Below are 21,291 nucleotides of genomic sequence, written 5' to 3'. Positions count from 1 at the left end.
CTGCTGGACGACAGTTTGGAGGGCACGTGTGAAGTCTTGTAAGGCCAGTGCTCGTGCATCTACCTGTCTGTTTAAGGCGGCAGAATGTTGTTCACCCTGAGTCCGAAGGACAGTTGTCAGGGCCTCAATGGACTCATTTGTGAGCCATGCTTGAAGCTCCATGGAGGCTAGCCTTCCCTTCATCACGGGCATTCCTGCACTTACCCACGACACTATCTCAGAGATGCCCTCATGTCCCTGTGACAGTAATGCTGGTGGAATGGCTCACTCAGATGTGACGGTGCAACCCTCAGAGGCCGGCAGGTCCTCGGAGGAATCGCCCTTCGCCGTCACAGCGGTCGCTGAAGGCCCTGTAAGAGAACCGAAGGCAATATCAAGCATGATGACAGATGTTGAGGTGCTGAAGATGGCAAGGCATGTTAACATTAATTGATATTGTGTATGCTGAACGTTTATGTTCTGTCACCAGACGTTTGTTGGGTGCCAGTCTCGGCGTCCCCAACAGACAGGCACTCGAGGGTGCGGCTCAGCTCCAGCGCCTCCTGTTCCGCGTCTGTGAGCACGACTACCTGTTGCGGCCCCCCTCCGGACCTCGCTCTCTCCCGTGCATTCTGGGCTCTCTTCTCCTCTTGAGGGGAGAAAATAGAGACGCGTGAGTGAGTGATGGTGACATGGCCAACCACTGAATGCATTGGTTTGGGTGCAGCTGACCGTGAAAGAGATCCAGCAGAGGGTGAGTATGAGACAGAGCCATGCCACTGTATAAGGATTGGGTTGAGTGGTAGTGGGGAGGTGAGGAAGTGGTGAGGAAGTGCAGGTAAGTTGAGGGTGAGCTTTGAGTGGGTGTGAGGAGTGATGTGATAGAGTAGTGTTGGCATAATGATTTAGGGGGTGGGGGCGGTGATGTGGAAGACGGAATGTAGGAGAATGAGATGTTGCTGCTGCTGGTGATCTCCTCTGCCACCTGGAGCCAGGCCTTCTTGGGGCAGAGGCAGGTCACTTCCTCCCGTCCGCCAGGTAAAAGACATCCCTCCTCCTCCTCACCCCATCCAGTAGCAGATGGAGTGAGGCATCAGTGAATCTAGGAGCTGCCTTTTCCCTGGGCTGCTTCATTGTGCTATTTGGGTGTTTCCTCCAGGAGCAGCCATTGGAGTACTGCCCCTTTAAATAAAGCTCCTCCAGCTCACAGCCTTAAATTCGGGTGCGTGTCCGCCCACTGCGCAGGTTTCAGACGCCAAACCCGGAAGCCACGTTAAGTGGCTCCAATTTACCCGCGATAGCGTGGGGAACGGACGGATTTTATTGGGCAGGTTACCCACGCACCCAATTGCCCCCCTGTTGCCATCCCGCTAATATTGGGGCCGATCCCTTGATAACCTTGCCTAACAAAAATCTATCTATCGCAGTCTTGAAAGCTCCAATTGTGCCAGCATCCACAGCCTTTAAAGGGGATAGAGTTCCAAATTTCTACAACCCTTTGTGAAAAAGTGGTTCCTGATTTCACTCCTGAATGGCTTAGCTCTAATTTTAAGATTATGTCCCCTTGTTCTTGATTCCCCCACCAGCGGAAATAGTTTCTCCGTATCTACCCTAGCAAATCTTTTTACCATTTTAAACATGGTACTTTTTTCTCATACTCAAGGGAATACAAGCCATGTACACACACACACACACACACACACTTATTTCCTTCCCTAACCCAAGGATACTGAAGCCAAACCTAGTGCGCCCACCTCTGCCATGGCTGAGATCAGTAATTGAGTGCACATCGGAGATTAGACCTGGAACCTTTGTGAGTTGTTGATCCAATATCCTCGGCCAGCAATCATTTTGGGATTGGGGAGGGGGAGAAAGGGTAGTTAAAAACATAATCAGGGCTTGATAAAACCTAAAAGGAATAGGACTCTGTTTTAGGTACCCAAATGCGGATTTCCTCAGAATTATATGATACGGCTATGAAATTTGCTGTTTGTGGGAATTTGCTGTATGCAAATTAGCTGCTCCACTTGCCCAAGTAATAAGTGACTACATTTGAAAAGTAATTCAAAAAGATTTGAAGTGCAAGTTCAGTTGCTCATGCTTTCTTACTAATTATCAAAGGGATACCCAAGGGTATTGTTCCCAAATGAAAGTGTTCACATTGTAATTACAGGAGGCAACGTTGTACGGTAGAAATTACGGATGATGTTGTTCTCCGACGAACACTTGATGTTATTCCAAATTTCTCTTTGCTATTTTAATGCACCCACTGATGAGGTTCATGAGGTAATGCCTGCATTAAACAAACCCACATTGGAATCTGGTTTGATGATGTTAAGCGTTCATGGGAACAGCACCAATTATAATTTCTACCCTCTATGTCATGAATATTTCCTTCTTTCTGGTTTTTGTATATAACAGACCCAATACATTTGCCTCACATTTACAGGTCACATCAACTCATTTCTGAGTTACAATAGGGGTACAATCGAAGATATTTTTAAAACAGAATAACAAAGAAATTCTTAGCACTGGACTGAATTTACATAGAAAACTTCTAACTTGGCAGGCACAAGCTGTGGGAGGAGAGGGTGTAGAAAACCCACTATCTTGGACTACTGGGAATCTCATCCATGATCCACAGTTTCCTGTAACCAGAATGAAGCAATCATATGTGGTGGTCAGGCACCAACAATGTCCTCCGTTGCTCTGGTCACATGATTGCAGAGTAGGGGAAGAATATCCCTCAATGCTATTAACTCTTTTGCAGGACATTAACAGAACAGGCACACAATTTAACACAAGCATTTAATTGCAAGCTTAAGATGCTTTTAGTCACACTTCTTGAGACATAAGTAATTATCAAAAGCAGTTTTACATTGGTGCTTGTTTAATTTGGATCACGGGAGAGCAGGGTCAGCGTGTCAGCTCCCTGCCATTGCAGTCAGGAGCAACATAACCAGCTGGCACATGGATCACAGCTCTGTCTGAAACCATGTGAGGATAGGGTGCCTAGAGGCTTCTTTCATTGTTCTGGTTAGTATAAAACAGGGAGCACCTGGATCCTCACTTACTATAGTAGACATGCATCTTCAACATAAATAGGAAAAAGCACCACATGAGATGTTTTTATATTTTGTCCTTATCCAGTTAAGTAATAGGATAAAGTAAAAGCACCTATAGTGACTCCCCAATGCATAAAAAGGAACCTGGAGTCACATTTGAGACTTCTGATCAAGATGTACATTTGCAGGTAATGAGGCACAATGATGCTGATTCTACCAAGCAAACCCTCTCCTCCTTTACTGCATTCTTAAATTAGTGAAGTGTGGACCTAAGGTAAGGCTGAATTTGAAGCAGTTGTGTGATTGCACCACATTTCCACCTTTTTTTTTAATATGACGAGTTCTACTGTGCAATCCAAGCTGATCATTTGATTCCATGCAGGCACCTTATGAGTTGAGCTATTCTGTTTACACACTTGTACTTGGCAGGTCCCACTGCCGGGGAAGGAGAGGAAAGGAAATCAATCAGGAGTGGATTACCACTTTATACTGCTCTGTATTTGAATTAGTAGCCAACTCCAAGAGGGAGCTCTGCATTGTGGAGAACACAGACTACGTAATTTAACTATTAGCATAAACAGGGTGTGCAATATGATTGATGTCGTAACCACTACTGCAGACTTGGAATCATTCAACATTGGCCCTAATGAGGCCTCAGCTAAACTTGGATTCCCCTGTTTTATCCGTGGGCGTTGTGAATTTCAACATATTGCTAAACCTCAAGAGTTCGATGAAGGAACTCAAACGGAATCTGAAGTTGCAGTGAAGGCTTCCATTTTAGAAATCCAAGTGCAGTTTATCTCAGCTGTGACTTTTAAAGATTTCCGCAGACACTCCCAACATTTTGACAATGGAGAATACCCTGCCATGATCATACAAGTAATATTTTTCACAATGTCTGGCCAGCAGAAGTTTACATCTCCCATCCATTTTAAGTACGTTGACATTTTTAATAGTTTCCACTGACAGGAGCTTTACACAAGGATATCATCATATTCAGACTCAAACTAATTTAGGATGGGTTTATCTACCTGCTGTATGTCGCTGTAACATGGATCATCTGCAAATAACTGTCAACCATTTACTGCATTTGATATTGGTACCAACTGGTAAATGTAAAAAATCTAAGTATTTTCAGGATTAAAAAAAAGACTGGGTCCTAAATTTCCATGGGGTTTTCCCGATCTCTCGCCCTAACTTTGATGGAAACCTTGGAGAAATGGCGTTAACAGTCTTTTCGGGCATTCACACCATTTCTCCAAGGGTTTCGTCGATCTCTTGCCAGAAATTCCAGTCGTCAATTTTTGAACTCAATTCAAATGCATTCATCCAAGACGCACAGTGGGACAACAGTATTATTTTTGTTGCTGCTTATTAGTGCAATGCCATTTATGGCAGTAACATCCCAGTATTTGTACTCTGCCACGATTCATAAGTTTATGGACTCTTCAGCTAAAAGGGACTAACTGACATATCTGTGTCAGTTTTGTTGAAGAGTTCATCCAATTTTAGTGGCTAAGCATCAGATACTTCCATTTCCACAATTGTTGTGCAGGAAGGCCAAGTCGTCCATCTTACTGGTGTTCTGTGAAGGTTCTTCCCATTAGTGCTTCCTAAGAAACACATTTGCTTTGTTTCCCCTGTATTCTCAATCCCCCCTTGATATCACATATCATCCAAATTTAGGAATGTAGTAAACAAGGTGTCTGATGTGATTAATGTCATAACACTCCAGAACACTACAGGCTGAAGTTTTGAAAGATCTAGTTAAAGCGAGATGCATCTGGCAAATCAAAGTTAGCTAGTTTCATAACCCTGGTGACAATTATGGTTATTTCCTGAAAACAGAGTGTTTATTTCATGCCCCAGTTATACTTAACTTGAGACTACAGTGAGGCCAAAATCAAAAGCAACTTATTTCTTAAAGAAAAGACTTGGATTTATATAACACCTTTCACATCCTCAGGACATCCCAAAGCGCTTGAAAATGGGGGATGGGACAAGCAACGTAGATCAGACAGAAGAGAGGAAGATAAAGCTGAAGGTAAGTTGAGATCTGTTTCAATCGGGAATCTCGCAAGATTTCAAGTACATTAAACAAGACAAGATCCTGAAGAGACAATTCCAGAAATTTCTACCTTCATTAGTTTTAGTATATTAGTGACATTAAGAAAGAAAAATTAGCTTCCCCCCCACCACCCCCTCTCCATCCCAGTAAAAACTTCTGATTATATTTTCAATGTTACTGCATCTGTTAAATCAGTAGAGATAAAGAGAAAATACTTTTGAGTGCTTCAAATACATAAAATCAGTCAACATACGAAAGAGAAGATAGGCTAATCTGTTGAATGGAACATTGTCATTTCTGTGATATTGACTTAAAGGTTACCCAAACATTGACTCAAATGTTCCCTAAATATTGATCCAAACAGCCACTCACAGCCCTGAGCTGGTCTATACTCAGGGCCTGGCAGTGTGACTACAGTCCCATATTCCCAATGCTTCCAGTTCCCAGCTCAGCATTCCCTACTATCCCCCTCAGTAGTCCTGGGCACCTTACATAACTTCTGGTCCCTGTCTCCTCCTCAGGGCTCCACTGACCCAGCTCCCATCCAGTGCTTTGCACTCTTAGTCTCCCTAGTGCCCTCAAAAGTGAAATCAGGAAGCACTTTTCCACACAAAGGGTAGTGGAAATCTGGAACTCTCCCCGAAAAAGCTGTGGAAGCTGGGTTAATTTAAATTTTCAAAATTTTTGTTAGGTAAGGGTATCAGGGGATATAGAGAAAAAGGTTGAGGTACAGATCAGCCATGATCTGATAGAATGGTGGAACAGGATCGAGGGGCTGAATGGTCTACTCCTGTTCGTATGTTCCCAGGCCCAGTGCGCTCCTAAACCTCCAATGTAGTTTCCAGACTTCCCCATGAATAAGTGCTCCCATTTTTTTTTCTAGCCTTCTTCCCTTCCACAACTACTAACAAAGCATGAGCAATTGAGTGAGAAGGTGGGTACCTGAGGAAGTATTCTCCAGACCTCAATCCCATTAAGTGTCCAAGGTTCCAGTAACTCCCACATCCCTTATTCCAGAATTACTTCTAGGTCCAGCCCTCCCTCTACTCCCACCCAGGCTACACCCCACCATCCACCACTCCTTCTTCTCACCACCACCTTCCCAAGGTTCAATTAGGGATGGGCAATAAATGCTGGCCTTGCCAGTGATGCTCCCATCCCATGAATGAATTAAAAATAACTCCTATCCACACTCTAACCCCAAACTTTTGGTTCCTCATAGTCACAAGCCCTCTATCCATCCTGAGACCCACCTTCTTTCTCAATCACTCATACTGTAGGACCTCTTTTACAGTCTCTCCCAGCCCCCACTTCAGCAAATGAAGAGAAAAAACTGCAAATGCTGGTAATCGGGAATAAAAACAGAAAATGCTGGAAAATACATAGCATGTCAGGAAGCAACTGTAAAGAGAAAAGATTATGCTGTTTTAGGATTGTACTCTTCATTGGAACACATTCTTTATCCTATCAAAAAATAATCCCACAAAAAAGGTCAACAGTTTATGCTCTATGTGGCTTTAATGTTTTAAATGCAAACAATTATATTAAAGCCCCAAAAATAGATTCCTATCTGTATTATGTGTTATCAGTATTTTCTATCACTTGGAAAGTGAGATGGGATTTGCAAATAGAAAGTTCTGATACTTTCTTTGAATGTTAAATGTTGCTATCATAAAAAAATTCTGGAATTTACCTCAGATAAACATATTTACCTCACACAGTCCAAAAGCTCATGGTTTACACTGCTTTGAGATTTTTAAAATCAGAACAAAAAATATTTCAATTACCTTAGACTTTTCTATCACTATACTGCTCGGGAGTGGGGGCAGAGTTTAGAGGAAGCAAGTGTTTGCATCCTCATTTGGCTCAGAAGAATTTGTAACTGCACTCTAGAGAGCCAAGATGAAGAGAGGAGAGGTTTGTCATAATTGCCATGTAAAGCAACTAATCAGGAAGAACCAAGTCAGAAAAAATAATACTAATAATTGAAGCTCCAATTAAGCCTCAGGCTTGCAACAGAGGAACAGCCCTCTCCAAGAAACCCTTTACCAGGGATTTATAGTAGCTTACAAGCAACTCTGAATAAGAATAAACATTTTATGCACATTCAACTTTTTTTTAAAAATGAATTTCTTATGCGATGCTACTTTACCAGTAAATTCAACATGGTGGTTCAAATTAACTTCAAATTTGTTTTGGAGCTATGTGAGTAGTTCAGCTTCTCCTTTCTTTTATTGGCAGCTGCTAAGTGCCAATTTTAATCTGTAGCTTTTTTGAACATCGTGATCCCCAGGCGCAAACAACACCTGGGACAATCGGTGGAGTCTCGAACAACATTCAGTTCTTTTGCAATCCTTCTCCTCTGCGTACTTAGAAGTCCAGCCCTCCCATGTATTTTTTTGAATTCCCACTCCCTCTGCTTTTTAAAAAAAAAATAAGAGTTCTATTCTCCCATGTGTTTTTTAAAAAAGCTCACATTTCTAAAAAAAAAGTCCCTCTCTCCTGTGCTTTTTTAATTAAAAAAAGTCCCACTTTCCCAGAGTTCTTTTGATGTTCTGTTCCCTTTATTTTTTTTTAAAAAGGCATCCTGATCTCGTCCTTTTTTGAAGTCCTGCTCCTTGGTTGATTGAAAAACAGATAGGAGGGAAAGGAGCATGAGAAAAACAGAAGAGGAGAATGAAAAACAAAAATAAACCAGGGCAGAAGGATTTTTTTCCAGCTTAGCATTATGAGTATCCATGAATTTGAAATTTCAGGCACTTAAGTGCAAACAAGCACAGAAATGTGCTTGTTACAGTACAATGGTTGGAAACATAGATACACTCACACACCACTGTCACAAATTTGGGAATATTAACTCTACTATACTGAGGTACTTAAGAAGAACGTATCATAAGCATACAGCTGACCATCAGTAAATACAGAATGGGTGAAAAGATGCCAACTGATGTGGATCATGGTTTACACAGGGGTGGATAATACCACTCACACTGCAGTAATAAAAGGGTCTGTGAGTTAACACTTCGAAATGCTGCTGTGTGAGCCAGATTGAGTTGTATACAAGGTCCGATGCAAAGGAAAATTGAGCTTGCTGCAAGCTACCGTACAGCAGTTAAGAAACATCCTACCACAGCATGGTGGAAGAGCAGTTCCCAGGAATGCTGAAGCTTCTGGTTCCATAGTATGTCTGTAAAATCATGGATGAAATAACCTGCAAGCCAAGAACAACAATGTTTTGTTTTTAAATACAACTCTTTTTGCCTATTGCTCCCCTGCCACAAAGTGAACTTTGTGCTCATCGAAACAAGGAATGTTGGAGCTTGTGGAATGGAAAATTTCTGGCAGCTGCTCTCAGCAAACACTCCCTGAGCAGGTACAGCACTGTTATCTGTAGAGTATAGCTTCCTCAACTCTGCCCCAAAAGCATGCCTGAGGTTTTAATCAAAATAATTGTAAAACTAAAAATTCAGGGAAGGACCTTCCAGGAAGACCTTTTTTAGTTTCTTTTATATACTAGATCCCATCATCAATTTTCCAGAAGACAATATTAAATGGGGTACAAGAAAAGGAGCTCAACAAACTTACAATTAATGAACACATGTTGGAAACCTCAAAATAATTTCCAGATTTATTACAACCAAAACAGGTAAAACACTGAACTTGATGAGTGGGACAGAAGAAGAGTTGAATGGCTAAAGGGAATCCCCTCCAAAGTCATGGTAAAAGTATACAAGTATCGATAATGATAGAACCTTTATATGCCACTTACAAAGGTACTGCCACCAGGCTATTTGTGTTTGCAGCCAGAGACTGGTTTAATCCTGTAGGTTAAATGGCAGAAACTGGGTACTAACTATAATATGAAAAAAAAAATCATTAACTGTAATTTGATGTAATTGTTTGTGTTGTAGGGGGGTGGTGGTGATGTTTTTGGTGGGGTGAAAAGGGGAAAGTTTATGAGGTGCTTTGACATTGATCTCAGCCATTGTGGGGACACTCGAGTCACAATTGGATTATGGGAAATGACCACCTGTTCAAAGGCAACAGTGGGAAAAACCTTTGAGCATTGCTGCATTAGTAGCAGCTTAAGGAAGAAAGAAAGAAAGACTTGCATTTATATAGTACCTTTCACAACCTCAGGACATCCTAAAGCGCTTTACAGCCAATGAAGTACTTTTGAAGTGCAGTTACTGTTACAATGTAGGAAACATGACAGCCAATTTGCACAAAGCAAGGTCCCACAAACAGCAATGTGATAATGACCAGATAATCTGTTCTTGTTATGTTGACTGAGGGATAAACGTTGGCCAGGACTCCCCTGCTCTTCTACGAAATAGTGCCATGGGATTTTTTACGTCCACCTGAGAGGGCAGATGGGGCCTCGGTTTAACGTCTCTTCTGAAAGATGGCATCTCCGACAGTTCAGCACTCACTCAGTACTGTACTGAAGTGTCAGCCTAGATTATGTGCTCAAGTCCCTGAAGTGGGATTTGAACCCACAACCTTCTGACCCATGGGCAAGCATGCTACCAACTGAGCCACAGCTGACACTATGGGGGGTGATTTTAAACCCCAAGAACGGGTGGATTGGGGGCAGGTGGGAGTTGAAAATAGTTGTTTTTTGGGCCGTGACCACAACCCGGCTTTATTTCTGGGTTTAACGTCTGTGCGTAAAAGTACTGGGAATGCAAAGTCCGAAAATTTTGCAGTTGCAACCCAAAAGAGATAGGTAAGGAGATAGGTAACTAATATTCCAATTATGATATTGGCCGTCTGTATCTTTCAGAATCAGTAAGATATGTAATATTTTTACTTTGAGGCAGTCATGTGATATAATACAGCTAATTTACTGAAGTAATAAGAGTGATGGGCAAACCTTTGGGTGCGTTTAGGATGATGCAGGATCAAAATTATCAAAAAACCAGACCCCAGCAGCCAGAGTACCCATAAGCAATGTCACGAGAGATCTACTAGAATATATAGAATAGATTGGCTCAGGGATAACTGCAATCAACATAGTAACAAATCTTTGCAAACTGTGTAGTTTGAGCCTACAAAAGATTCTGTGCACCCATGAGATCTGTGCAGTGTCAATGGGAAGATCTGACAGCAATTTAAAGTGCCCACTGGCATCAACTATCTACAGTATATCAAACCATACTTCTTGTGCTTTCTATGATAACATCTTATAATGGGAAAATCCTATTTGCACGTCACACTGTAGTTATAGGCCTCCCACCACTAGGTGGCTCTGTAACACATCATCCAGGTCCACCCATTATTTTGTTTTCCACCAAATTTGGGGGCTCTTGTCCAGTAGTTTAAACACAAGTGGGTGGAAATTCCACCCACAACTCCCTAGGTTTTTCATCATAAATATAACCTCACACTTCTTGATACAATTCTAGTAAATCTTCACTGTACTTCAAAATAAATATATCTCAATACTTTAAAATAAATCATTTAAATTGCTCTATAGGGTTGCTTTAGTATTAATTACTAAAGAATTAAAGTTAATAGCGGATGACTGAATGTTTTTAGTCATTATACCCACAGCTGAAAACTAGTTAGATGCAAAGGGAAATTGTTGGGGTGTGTAACGGGCGGCTGATCCAATAACACCAGTTTTCCACCCCCACCAAAGTTGAAAATGATCTCCTATGCAATTAGCAAGAACAGTGTTTGCTGTTAAATAGAAATTAATAATTTGGAGTTTCCTAAAGGTGTGCATGTATATCCAAATTTGACTGGCAGAAGGTCTGTGGAAATAAGTTAGTTCAGCATTCTACGGCAGTATGTCTACCAAGACAACAGCCTGAGCAGACATATGCAGAGCTGGATGGGGATGGGAGGGGAGAAAAGAGGCAGAGAGAAAAGCTTAGAGGGTAAGTTTACAGTCACAATTGAGTTTGGGGAAGGATGGAACAGAGGTAGACCATTCATTTCAACCCAAGAGCAGCACAACTATAATTACAATATTGACTATCCTGGGTTCTGGAGTAAGCAAGGGCTGTTTGAGAAAGAAGAAAATGTTCTCAAATTACAACACACATCAATTCCTGTTGGCGTGACAGAAGAAAAATGTTATTTTCAAGCTTCAGTTAATTTCAGGCAGCAAAAATCTTTTTTCAAAAACAACTTGAAATCACCCCACTGCCTTTACCATACCCAGAAGATGGGGTCAACAGTCTCAGACTTAGACCTCACCAGGACCAAATACAGTGCTATTCCACAAATGCATTTAGGAACTGCATTTTTGCAGGTTGAAGCAGCAATATTGATACTTCTGGTTAATACAGTAAACTGCAGCATTAGGTTTTTGCAGGTTATTAATTTGGATAAAAATACAATATTAAATATTCAAACAAAAATTAAAAATACACCAGTCCTGAAAGAGTTAAATAACTGAGCCTATTTATTCTGAAACATCTGGGAACAATTCTGTCGTGACGCAAGCACAGAACAGTCTCAAACGTTACAAGATTCAGTGGCATCCAAGTTTTCAACCCACTTTCTGCTGTTGAAAGTTTCAGACAGCAATTCAATCATTTTAGCATATCGGATAGTAGCCAACTTTGCTAGTTTCCCCGGCCTATCATTATCCATTCCAAAGGCACTTGAACTCAACGGAGAATTTTATTTTTACTTGAAATGCGATTAACCCTTATATAATGCTCACTAAAGATGAACAAGAGAATTTGGAACAAAAAACAAACACTTGATATTTGCTCTGTTGATGATTTGTAGTACACCCCCGTTTATAAGACTCTTTAGGGATTAAACCAAAACAAAATAACATTAATGGAGAGGGAGGAACGTCAGGCAAGTGGTCACACATTACTTACATGCTTCATCAGAGTCAATGAAACAGCAGTACTGTAGACGAAGTAGCAGCTATTCTATTAATTTGGATGGAAAAGTAAATAGAAATCACTTTTTTCACACTCCTGGATGTAACTTGGTTAGACACCAAATTTCAAAATGGCACTTCTGGCGATTCAGGAAAGGCACTGAGCAAATGAAAGTTGCTGCCCTAGCTGTACAACAACTTGCATTTATATAGTGCCTTTAAGGTAGAAAAATGTTCCATGGTGCTTCACAAAAGCATAATGAGACAAAAATGGAGGGCAAGTCAAAGAAGGAGATATTAGGAGGGGTGACTAAAAGTTTGGTCAAAGAGGTAAGTTTTAAGTAGCGTCTTAAAGGATGGAGGGGGAGGTGGCAGGGTGGAGCGGTTTAGGGAGGGAATTTCAGAGGTAGGGGCCTAGATGGTTGAAGACCATGCTGCCAATGGTGGGGCCAAGGAAGTGGGGACTCCACAAGAGGGCAGAGTTCCCGGAGGGTTGTGGGGTTGGAGGAGGTTACAGAGTTAAAGGAGGGACAAGGCCATTTGGGAATTAAATACGAGGATGAGAATTTTAAATTTGAGGCGTTGGGGAACAGGGACCCAATGTAGGTCAGCAAGCACAGGGCTGATGTGTGAACGGGACTTGGCGCAGGTACTTCAGGTACATCCACCTTAAGGGCGACAGTGCATACATCAAAACTCTGCAGACTGACCAGTGCACTGCAAAATAAAAAGCAATGTACGCTAAGTAGCAGCCATTCTATTAATTTGGATGGAAAAGCTGGTACAAATCACTTTTTTCACACAGGAAAACAAGTTCCAGGAATTTATTAGAGTATGTGGTCATGCTCTAGTTGCCAGTTCCAGATTAGTGATTTTTATAAATAATATCTTTCCAGTGTATTTACCCTATATAGACTTCTAATAATAGAAATGTTGTGCTTTGTGGCACAGCCCTCATTTCCTGAAACATTCAACATAAGGAATGGTGCTACCAGTTTCCAGCTCCTTTGCTCTAACTGCCATATATTCATACAAGTAACGATCTTGTCACTTTTGCCAAAAAGATTAATACAATTTTAACAGAGGCCGTGAAGTTCTGCAGCTACTTCAGTACATGGAAAATTCATTACGAGTCACAAGATTTAACTTCATTATATAACAAGAATTTATTGTTAAAAGGTTTTCCAATGCATAGAAAACATTTTGACTGGACAGTTCAAGGTCTCATCTTCCGCTTTTACTAAAAAATAATTTTCTCTATTTATGGCTGTTTCCTGTCTCCTGCACCCATCCTTTCTAGCTTAGAGAGGGGACAGGAAAATTCTCTGCTCCTTCAACTCTGGCTTATGCAACCCCAGCATCCCTCGCCCCAACATTGGCAGCCACACCATCAACCGTCTGGGCCCCACGCACTGGAATATCCTCCCTAAACCCCTCCACCTCCCTCTCCTCCAAGACCCTCCTTAAAACCCACCTCTTTTTCCAAGCTTTTGGTCACCCCTTCTTCTTTGTCTTGCCATCTGTTTTTTGTCTGGTTACCCTTCTCTGAAGCACTTTGGGATGGTTTTCTGTGTTAAAGGGCTATCTAATTAAAGTTGTTATTAATTCCTTTATCTAACCTCTGTTGTTGGGATAATACTGCACAACATTTTTAGTTGCATCAACTGGAGCTTTGAGCTCTGTGATATCCTGTCTAGAGGTAGAGCCTATTTTCTGAATGCATGCTCCCAGCACGGAGCGTCGCCCACAGGACAGCAGAGTTGGGCAATCATGGGCTCACTCCACGGTATTTACCATCCATTGATTTTAGTGGATGGAAAATCATGGAAGAGGAAAGGGGGAGGATACTGGCAATTTGACGATAACTCGAAAACACTTTGGGTAGATATTCGTATTGTGCAATAACGCAAAATGGGCGCTAGCAAATTGGCAGCCTGTTTTGCACCACTCACGATTTTCTATTTCATTGATATGGAAAAGAAAATTGGGCAGAGTGTAGAATGGGCTGCCAATTCGATATCGCCCTAGACAATTTTCTACCACCTTGGTCAGAATGTATTCTCTAAACAGTGTATGGGGAGTCAGACCTAATGTTATTGCTAAATATATCCACTATGTACTCTGCTTTTTCTGATTCCTGTCAGAAACAGCAATTCTGAGCTCAAGTTATACCTCTATGGATAGCGCGTGAAGGTCAGACCCTTCATAGCTAAACTACAGACCACGTGGCTTCAAATTTCAAACCCACATCCCCTGAATATCTGGGAATGTTCTGCTTTTCGGATGAGACATTAAACCGAGAGCCCACCTGCCCCCTCCGGTGGATGTAAAAGATCCCATGGCACTATTCCAAGAAAAGCAGGGGAGTTCTCCCCAGTGTCCTGGCCAATATTTATTCCTCAACCAATATCACAAAAACAGATTATCTGGTCATTAATCTCATTGCTGTTTGTAGGACCTTGCTGCGCGCAATTGTTTCCTATATTCCAACAGTCACTACTCTTCAAAAAGTACTTCAACATCTGTAAAGGGCTTTGGAATGTCCTGAGGTCATGAAAAGTGCCATATAAATGCAAGTCTTTCCTTCCTTTTCTACTGCTTTGCACTTTAAAATAATGCAGTACTAGAGCATAAATTTTAAAACATCTCAAACTTTTCCACTTAAAAGATCTAAATATATGTGCCGAGAAAGTGGGAGGGGGGGGAGGAATTGGAGCAATCGATAACGGTTGCTGCTTAGGCCACTGAATAATCCTGAGTGGGACAGGTTTGCAGTCTTCCCCACTCATCGTAGACCAATGTTTGAGAGGACATCCAAAACAGGCATTAGACCCCTCACTCATGTATGTAGGGTACTTAATGCCTGTTGTAGGCGGCTGCCACAAATACCTGAAAAATAGCCCAACCCAATTTCGGGTCGGATGTTTTGCAAGAGTCCTTAGGGCACATGATGTTGGTCCCTGAAATTGAACCTCATGGGCACAACCCAGACATTAGACCCAAAATTGCACTCAATCCCTCACCCATTCTGCCGATGTCAAGTTATGCTCAAATTTCCAGTGAATCTCATTAGAATACACCCGAAAGTAAAATAGGCGTAAATCAGTGTAAACAATTGGGGCCCAAGGAAAGTGCCAAACTCACACCATAGATTTCTCTTTTATAAGTATGAAAATTGAAGTTTCAACTCATTTAACGGTCATTCATGGACATTAGGCATAGCGTGTTTAAGAACCTGCAATTGGAGAAGCTTTTCAATTTTTAACGTGACATACATATGCCATAAAAATCCATTCAAAGGAACAGAAAATACAGTGCATGTCTCAGTGATGAAGAATTAAAAAAACTCAAAAACTGTAGTAAAACACCAGAAAAATGGCAGGATCCTGTTGTGCCTGAAAATTTGGTTGTAATTTGAAGAGAGTAATCTGAGCATGCGCAATTACAGGAAACTCGTATATGATGCTCTGACTTGGCACACTTGGACAGTGCAGCACTCCCTCAGTACTGACCCTCCGTCAGTGCAGCACTCCCTCGGTACTGACCGTCCGACAGTACAGCACTCCCTCAGTACTGACCCTCCATCAGTGCAGCACTCCCTCAATACTGACCCTTCGACAGTGCAGCACTCCCTCAGTACTGACCCTCCGACAGTGCAGCACTCCCTCAGTACTGGCAACTGGAAACTTGGCGACGGGGCCAGTATCATGGACAGTGATGCATTCGGGCAAATGGGTCGATAGACGATTGTAAAAGATCGTGGAAATCTGAGTGTATTCTATTTGCGGGTGCAATTCACTTGCACCCAAAATTCCACAATCTTTTAGGCCGTGTATTTAATTTCCGTCTACATTACGCGTGTCTCTGGTTGCAAATATGCAGGAAATTCCAGGCCCATAAGTGGGAGTCAGCATTTAATAAGGGAATCATTCAGATACAAACACCGATGATTTAAGTGAGTGACATGGGTGACCAATCCACGCCACATTCTGCGAATTTTTGGAATTACTCAAATGTTTAAATGCTTTTTTAAAAAAGAAATTGAACAAAACGTTTTGATGCTTTGTTATGATTGAGCTCCATGACTCCTTTTTAAAAAAAAATCCCAAACAATAAAAGCTTCAAATGAACATTTTATAACTAATAACTGATGTGGAATGCATTGCCTGAAAGGGTGATGGAAACAGGTTCAATAATAACTAAAACGAATTGGATAAATACTTGAAGGGGAACATTTTGCAAGGCTACAGGGAAAGAGCAGGGGAATGAGACTAATTGGATAGCTTTTTCAAGAGGCATGATGGGCTGAATGGCCTCTATCTGTGCTGTATCATTCTATGATTCTAAGCTAACAGTGCACATACATAAAGCGACACGGTAAAATCCACTTGCCCTATCTCAGTCAATATCTCAGTGAAGTAACTACATGGGTTAAAAAAAACAGAAAATGATGGAAATACTCAGCAAGTCAGGCAGCAAATATGGAGAAAGAAACAGAGTTAACGTTTCAGGTTGATGACCCTTGGTCAAAACTAATTCAATTCTGACCAAGGGTTAACGTTAACTCTGTTTTTCTCTCCACAGATGCTGCCTGACTTGCTGAGTATTTCCAGCAATTTCTGTTTTTACTTCAGATTTTCAGCATCCGCAGAATTTGCTTTTAACTACAAAATTGTGTAATTTGATGAAAAGCAGGGTATCTTTCGTAAGTTATGGTTGTGTAACTCCGCGTCATACAATAGTCAGCACTTGAATGACATCACTTAAATAAACAAGAGAAAGCAACGCAACAGTCCCTTCCCGTTCATTCGCCAGGTGTTTATAGACTTACCGATGGAAACCGATACGAGACCATGTGAGGAGGGAGAATATGTAACGATCAGGTCCTCGGCCATCCGCGGGTGCAAATAAAAACTGAAAAGTGGAAAATGAGTTGGAAGTGACCACATTTTTGGCTTTGCATTTAGCGAAAAGTTGCACATTCGTAGGACTGAAAATTACAATTATCTTACGGAAGATTATTTCAGTGCGACCCCCTTTAGACACTGATTTCCAAAGCAAAACAAAATTAAGTCACTGATCGAAACCCATAAAATCTAAAGTAACAACGAATCAAGAAAACTGGACTAAACGTCTGGTGTGTTTTTTTTAAAAAGAGACACGTAGTTTGTAAAGCAATAACACTCACCACAGCACAGCCCAGATCCCTGTCACCACACTATGTACCACCGAGGTGGAGGTATTTCTCCATTTCCATATGTTCCTCAAGGCAGATTCTGGAGCTGGGAGATACTCCAGACCTCGATTGATCAATTTGAAACCTCCAAAAGAGCCGCCTACAATTAAAACCCCTGGATTCCAATCCATGGTACTTTATAACTCAGTATTAAAATAAAACCAGCCCTCCCAAAATAAAAACATACAATTTTTGGGGGGGGTTTAATTGGTGGAGGCAGCGACAGAGCGCTTGCAGATCTCACCAGTGACTTATCTCCAGAGTTTAAAAGGGGGTGTATGGGGGGCTCTTTGGGGGCGTTTTATCTGAACCCAGCCTTCGAAAGGAGCCAACAACGACAAAATCTTGCCCGCCCTTCCACATCGGACGGAACTCAGCACTCGCGTCACGCGCAGGCTGGCCGGGAGGTGTCGGGACTAAAGGTTGATATTTCCCCATCCCATCCCAGTGAGTTGTCCATATTCCGTCACAACAAAGATTAAAAACAAACTATCACCAAGTCAACGAATGCAACGCGTTTGGGCCGCTTTCGCCACCCGCATCAAATGAATGCTAAATATCAAAGTTACCAGTTTTGCAGACATTAATGTGTGCATCCGTCCTCCTAAGTAACAAAGTAAAGCAGCCCGTTGACAGGGAAACGTTGTAGCCCGGTTAAGTGGTTAGATTCTTGCATCTTCCTCCACCGCTCCCGTTTAAAGTATTCATTGTAAAATATTGCAACCTGAGACTGAGCTGCAAACGGCACGAGTTACATTGTAACCGAACGATTCCTACTCCCACAGATCTAAATCCCCCCACCCCACTACACCTCTCAAGTGTTTTGACCCAGATATCAGTGAACCGATGTTGCGATAAATGGAACACGCTTTTGGAGGAGCCAACTGTTGCTCTTACTGTGTGTTACACTGACACCTGGTGACTGCACGGAGTTAGTAAATCCGTCCTAATAAAAAACAGAAAATGCTGGAAATACTCAGCAAGTCAGGCAGCGTCTGTGCAGAAAGATGTAAGGAATCTTACAACACCAGGTTATAGTCCAACAGTTTTATTTGAAAATCACAAGCTTTCGGAGCTTATCTCCTCCTCACTCACCTGACGCAGGAGGTAAGCCCCCAGTCCATCACGGGCATCTCCACATCATGTGCAGAAAGAAGCAGAGTTAACGTTTCAGGTCGATGACCTTTCGTCAGAACAGGGAATCAGCCCAATCCATCATACCAAACTGCTCGTCCCTCCTAAATTATATGGTTATACTTCAATTTTTAGAATTTGAAAATATTCGTGGCAGATATTTAAAATAGAAGCGCTGTAACACTATGGGTTGGAGGATCAAGATGCAGGAGCATGGAATGGAAGAATAATCCCGAACTCACTGAATTCCTGGCTGCATGGGGGACGCACTAAGCCAAGGCTAGGCTGGCTTCCTGAGGGTCCGGATAGATGGCACCTATCTGACCATCAGGGCACAACACGTCAGCCTCACCCGTGAAACTAGAGCTGCCTGAAACGTTGTAGCACATTCAGTAGTTAGATTCAGCATTATTGCTGCACCCAGTATCGTTTAAATTACTGCAATTTCATTGTTAAAATAACCTCTGCTTGGACGGATTCCTGGAGGTCTGATCATGAAAGATTCGATCATATGATATTTGATCATGTGACATTTGGGGAATGAGAGACCAAACCCTAGACCCTGGAATGCACTGCCCAAGGGATTAGCGGAGGCAGATTCAATCATGGCCTTCAAAAAGGAACTGGATAAGTACTTGAAAGAAAAAAAATGTGTAGGGCTACGGGGATAGGGTGGGGGCAGTGGGACTAGGTGGATTGCTCGTGCATAGAGCTGGCGTAGACTCGATGGGCCGAATGGCCTCCTTCCATTCTGTAACTTTTCTGTGATTCTAAACCCATGGCCTGGAGTTTGGGAGATGAGAGGAACAAACGTTGGAGTAAGAACAGGTGTCAGAAAATCACTGAGGTTGCAAAAAGTTCAGGAAGAGAAGTAGCATTCTGAACCAGTAGTAAATACCAGCAGCTTGCCAGAGCAAATCACCAAACCTAGAGTCTGAGCGGACAAAGTTCCATTCATACATTGAGGTTTTATTGCACAAGATCCCATTTTGTTCCAGTTGAATAGGGTAGTACCAGAGCAACTACAAACATCCCACTACCTGAAAATGAGGGTATCATTAATTTAAAAAAAATGGCCTGTTCAAACTAAAACAACATGACAGTAATTTGGAAATTTAGTCCAATTAAACAATGCACTTGTATAGTGTTGGACTCATCACTTTGATTACACTTTCTCTCTGTATGCTTCCTGCTCTTCTCTTCACGCCAGTCCTGAGCAGCACCTGAGACTATAAGAATTACAAAGAATTTACAGTACAGGACCAGGCCATTTGACCCAACAGGTGTTTATGCTCCACACGAGCCTCCTCCATCTCACCCTATCACCATATCCTTCTATTACTTCCTACCTCATACTTATATAGCTTCCCCTTAAATACAGTTGAATAGGGTAGCACCAGAGCAACTACAAACACCCCACTACCCCAAAATGCGGATATCATTAATAAAAAAAAAGGATATTCGCCTCAATGACTGCATATGATACCGAGTTCCACATTCACACCACTCTCTGAGAAAAGAAGTTTCTCCTGAATTTCTTATTGAATCTATTAGTGACTATCTTATATTTATGGCCCTTAGTTCTGGTCTCCCCTACAAGTGGAAACATCATCTCCACGTCTCCCCTATCAAACCCCTTCATAATTTTAAAGTCCCCTACCCTATCAAACTCCTTCATAATTTTAAAGAACTCTATCAGGTCACCTCTCAGCCTTCTCTTTTCTAGAGATAAAAGGCCCAGCCTGTTCAGTCTTTCTTAATTGCATTGGCTAATAAATGAAAGTCAGCATGGATTTGTTAATGGAAAATCGTGTTTGACTAACTTGATTGAGTTCTTTGCAGTAACAGAGAGGGTTGATGAGGGTGGTGCAGTTGATGTATATATGGACTTTCAAAAGTACCACATAATATAGACTTGTTAGCAAAATTAAAGCCCATGAGATTAAAGGGACAGTGGCAGCATGGATACAAAATTGGCGAGGGGACAGAAAGCCAAGAATAGTGGTGAACGGTTGTTTTTCAGACTGGAGGGAAGTATACAGTGGTGTTCCCCAAGTGTCAGTATTAGGACCACTGCTCTTTTTGATATATATAAATGACCTGGACTTGGGTATAGAGGGTAAGATTTCAAAGTTTGCAGATGACATGCAACTCAGAAATGTAGTAAACAATGTGGAGGTTGGTAACAGACTTCAGGAGGACATGGACAGACTGGTAAAATGGGCAGACACATGGCAGATGAAATTTAACACAGAGAAGTGGTAGGAAGACCGAGGAGAGGCAATATAAACCAAATGCTACAATTCTAAAGGGGGTGCAGGAACAGAGAGATCTGGGGGTGCACATACACAAATCTTTGAAGGTGGCAGGACAAGTTGAGAAGGCCGTTAAAAAAGCATATGGGATCCCGGGCTTTATTAATAGAGGCATAGAGAATAAAAGAAAGGAAATTATGCTAAACCTTTATAAAATACTGGTTAAGCCTCAGCTAGAGTATTGTGTTCAATTCTGGGAACCACACTTTAGGAAGGATGTCAAGGCCTTGGAGAGGGTGCAGAAGAGTTTTACTAGTATGGTACCAGGGATGAGGGACTTCAGTCATGTGGAGAGACTGGAGAAGCTAGGGTTGTTTTCCTTTGAACAGAGAAGGTTAATGGGAGATTTGAAAGAGCTTTTCAAAATCATGACTGGTTTTGACAGAGTAAATAAGGAGAAACGGTTTCCAGTGGCAAAAGGGTCGGTAACCAGAGGACCCAGATTTAAGGTGATTGGCAAAAGAGCCAGAGGCGACATGAGGAAACATTTTTTTATGCAGCGAGTTGTAATGATCTGGAATGCACTGCCTGAAAAGGTGGTGTAAGCAGATTCAATAGTAACTTTCTAAAGGGAATTGGACAAATGTTTGAAGGGAAAAAATGTACATGGCTATGGGGAAAGGGCAGGGGAATGGGATTAACTG

The 21,291-nt window shown here is 41.9% G+C and overlaps 1 protein-coding gene across 1 annotated transcript in view; it reads right to left on the bottom strand.

Annotated features, from left to right (window-relative positions):
* tlcd2 (TLC domain containing 2) overlaps window positions 1-17,591 on the bottom strand; it is a 50,289-nt gene extending 32,698 nt beyond the window's left edge. Inside the window, exons 1-3 of the mRNA XM_068008214.1 lie at window positions 17,151-17,591; window positions 16,794-16,876; window positions 8,241-8,323 (exon numbers count right to left, since the gene is read on the bottom strand). Coding sequence (XP_067864315.1) covers window positions 8,241-8,323; window positions 16,794-16,876; window positions 17,151-17,329 — 345 coding nt within the window. The 5' untranslated portion in view covers window positions 17,330-17,591. The remainder of the gene's footprint in view (window positions 1-8,240; window positions 8,324-16,793; window positions 16,877-17,150) is intronic.
* Window positions 17,592-21,291: the final 3,700 nt, after the last annotated feature.

The sequence above is a fragment of the Heptranchias perlo genome, chromosome 28 (genome assembly GCF_035084215.1).
Source record: "Heptranchias perlo isolate sHepPer1 chromosome 28, sHepPer1.hap1, whole genome shotgun sequence".
Classification (NCBI taxonomy): domain Eukaryota; kingdom Metazoa; phylum Chordata; class Chondrichthyes; order Hexanchiformes; family Hexanchidae; genus Heptranchias; species Heptranchias perlo.
The sequence above is the reverse complement of the archived record's forward strand: the minus strand, read 5'-3'. Positions and strand labels throughout refer to the sequence as shown.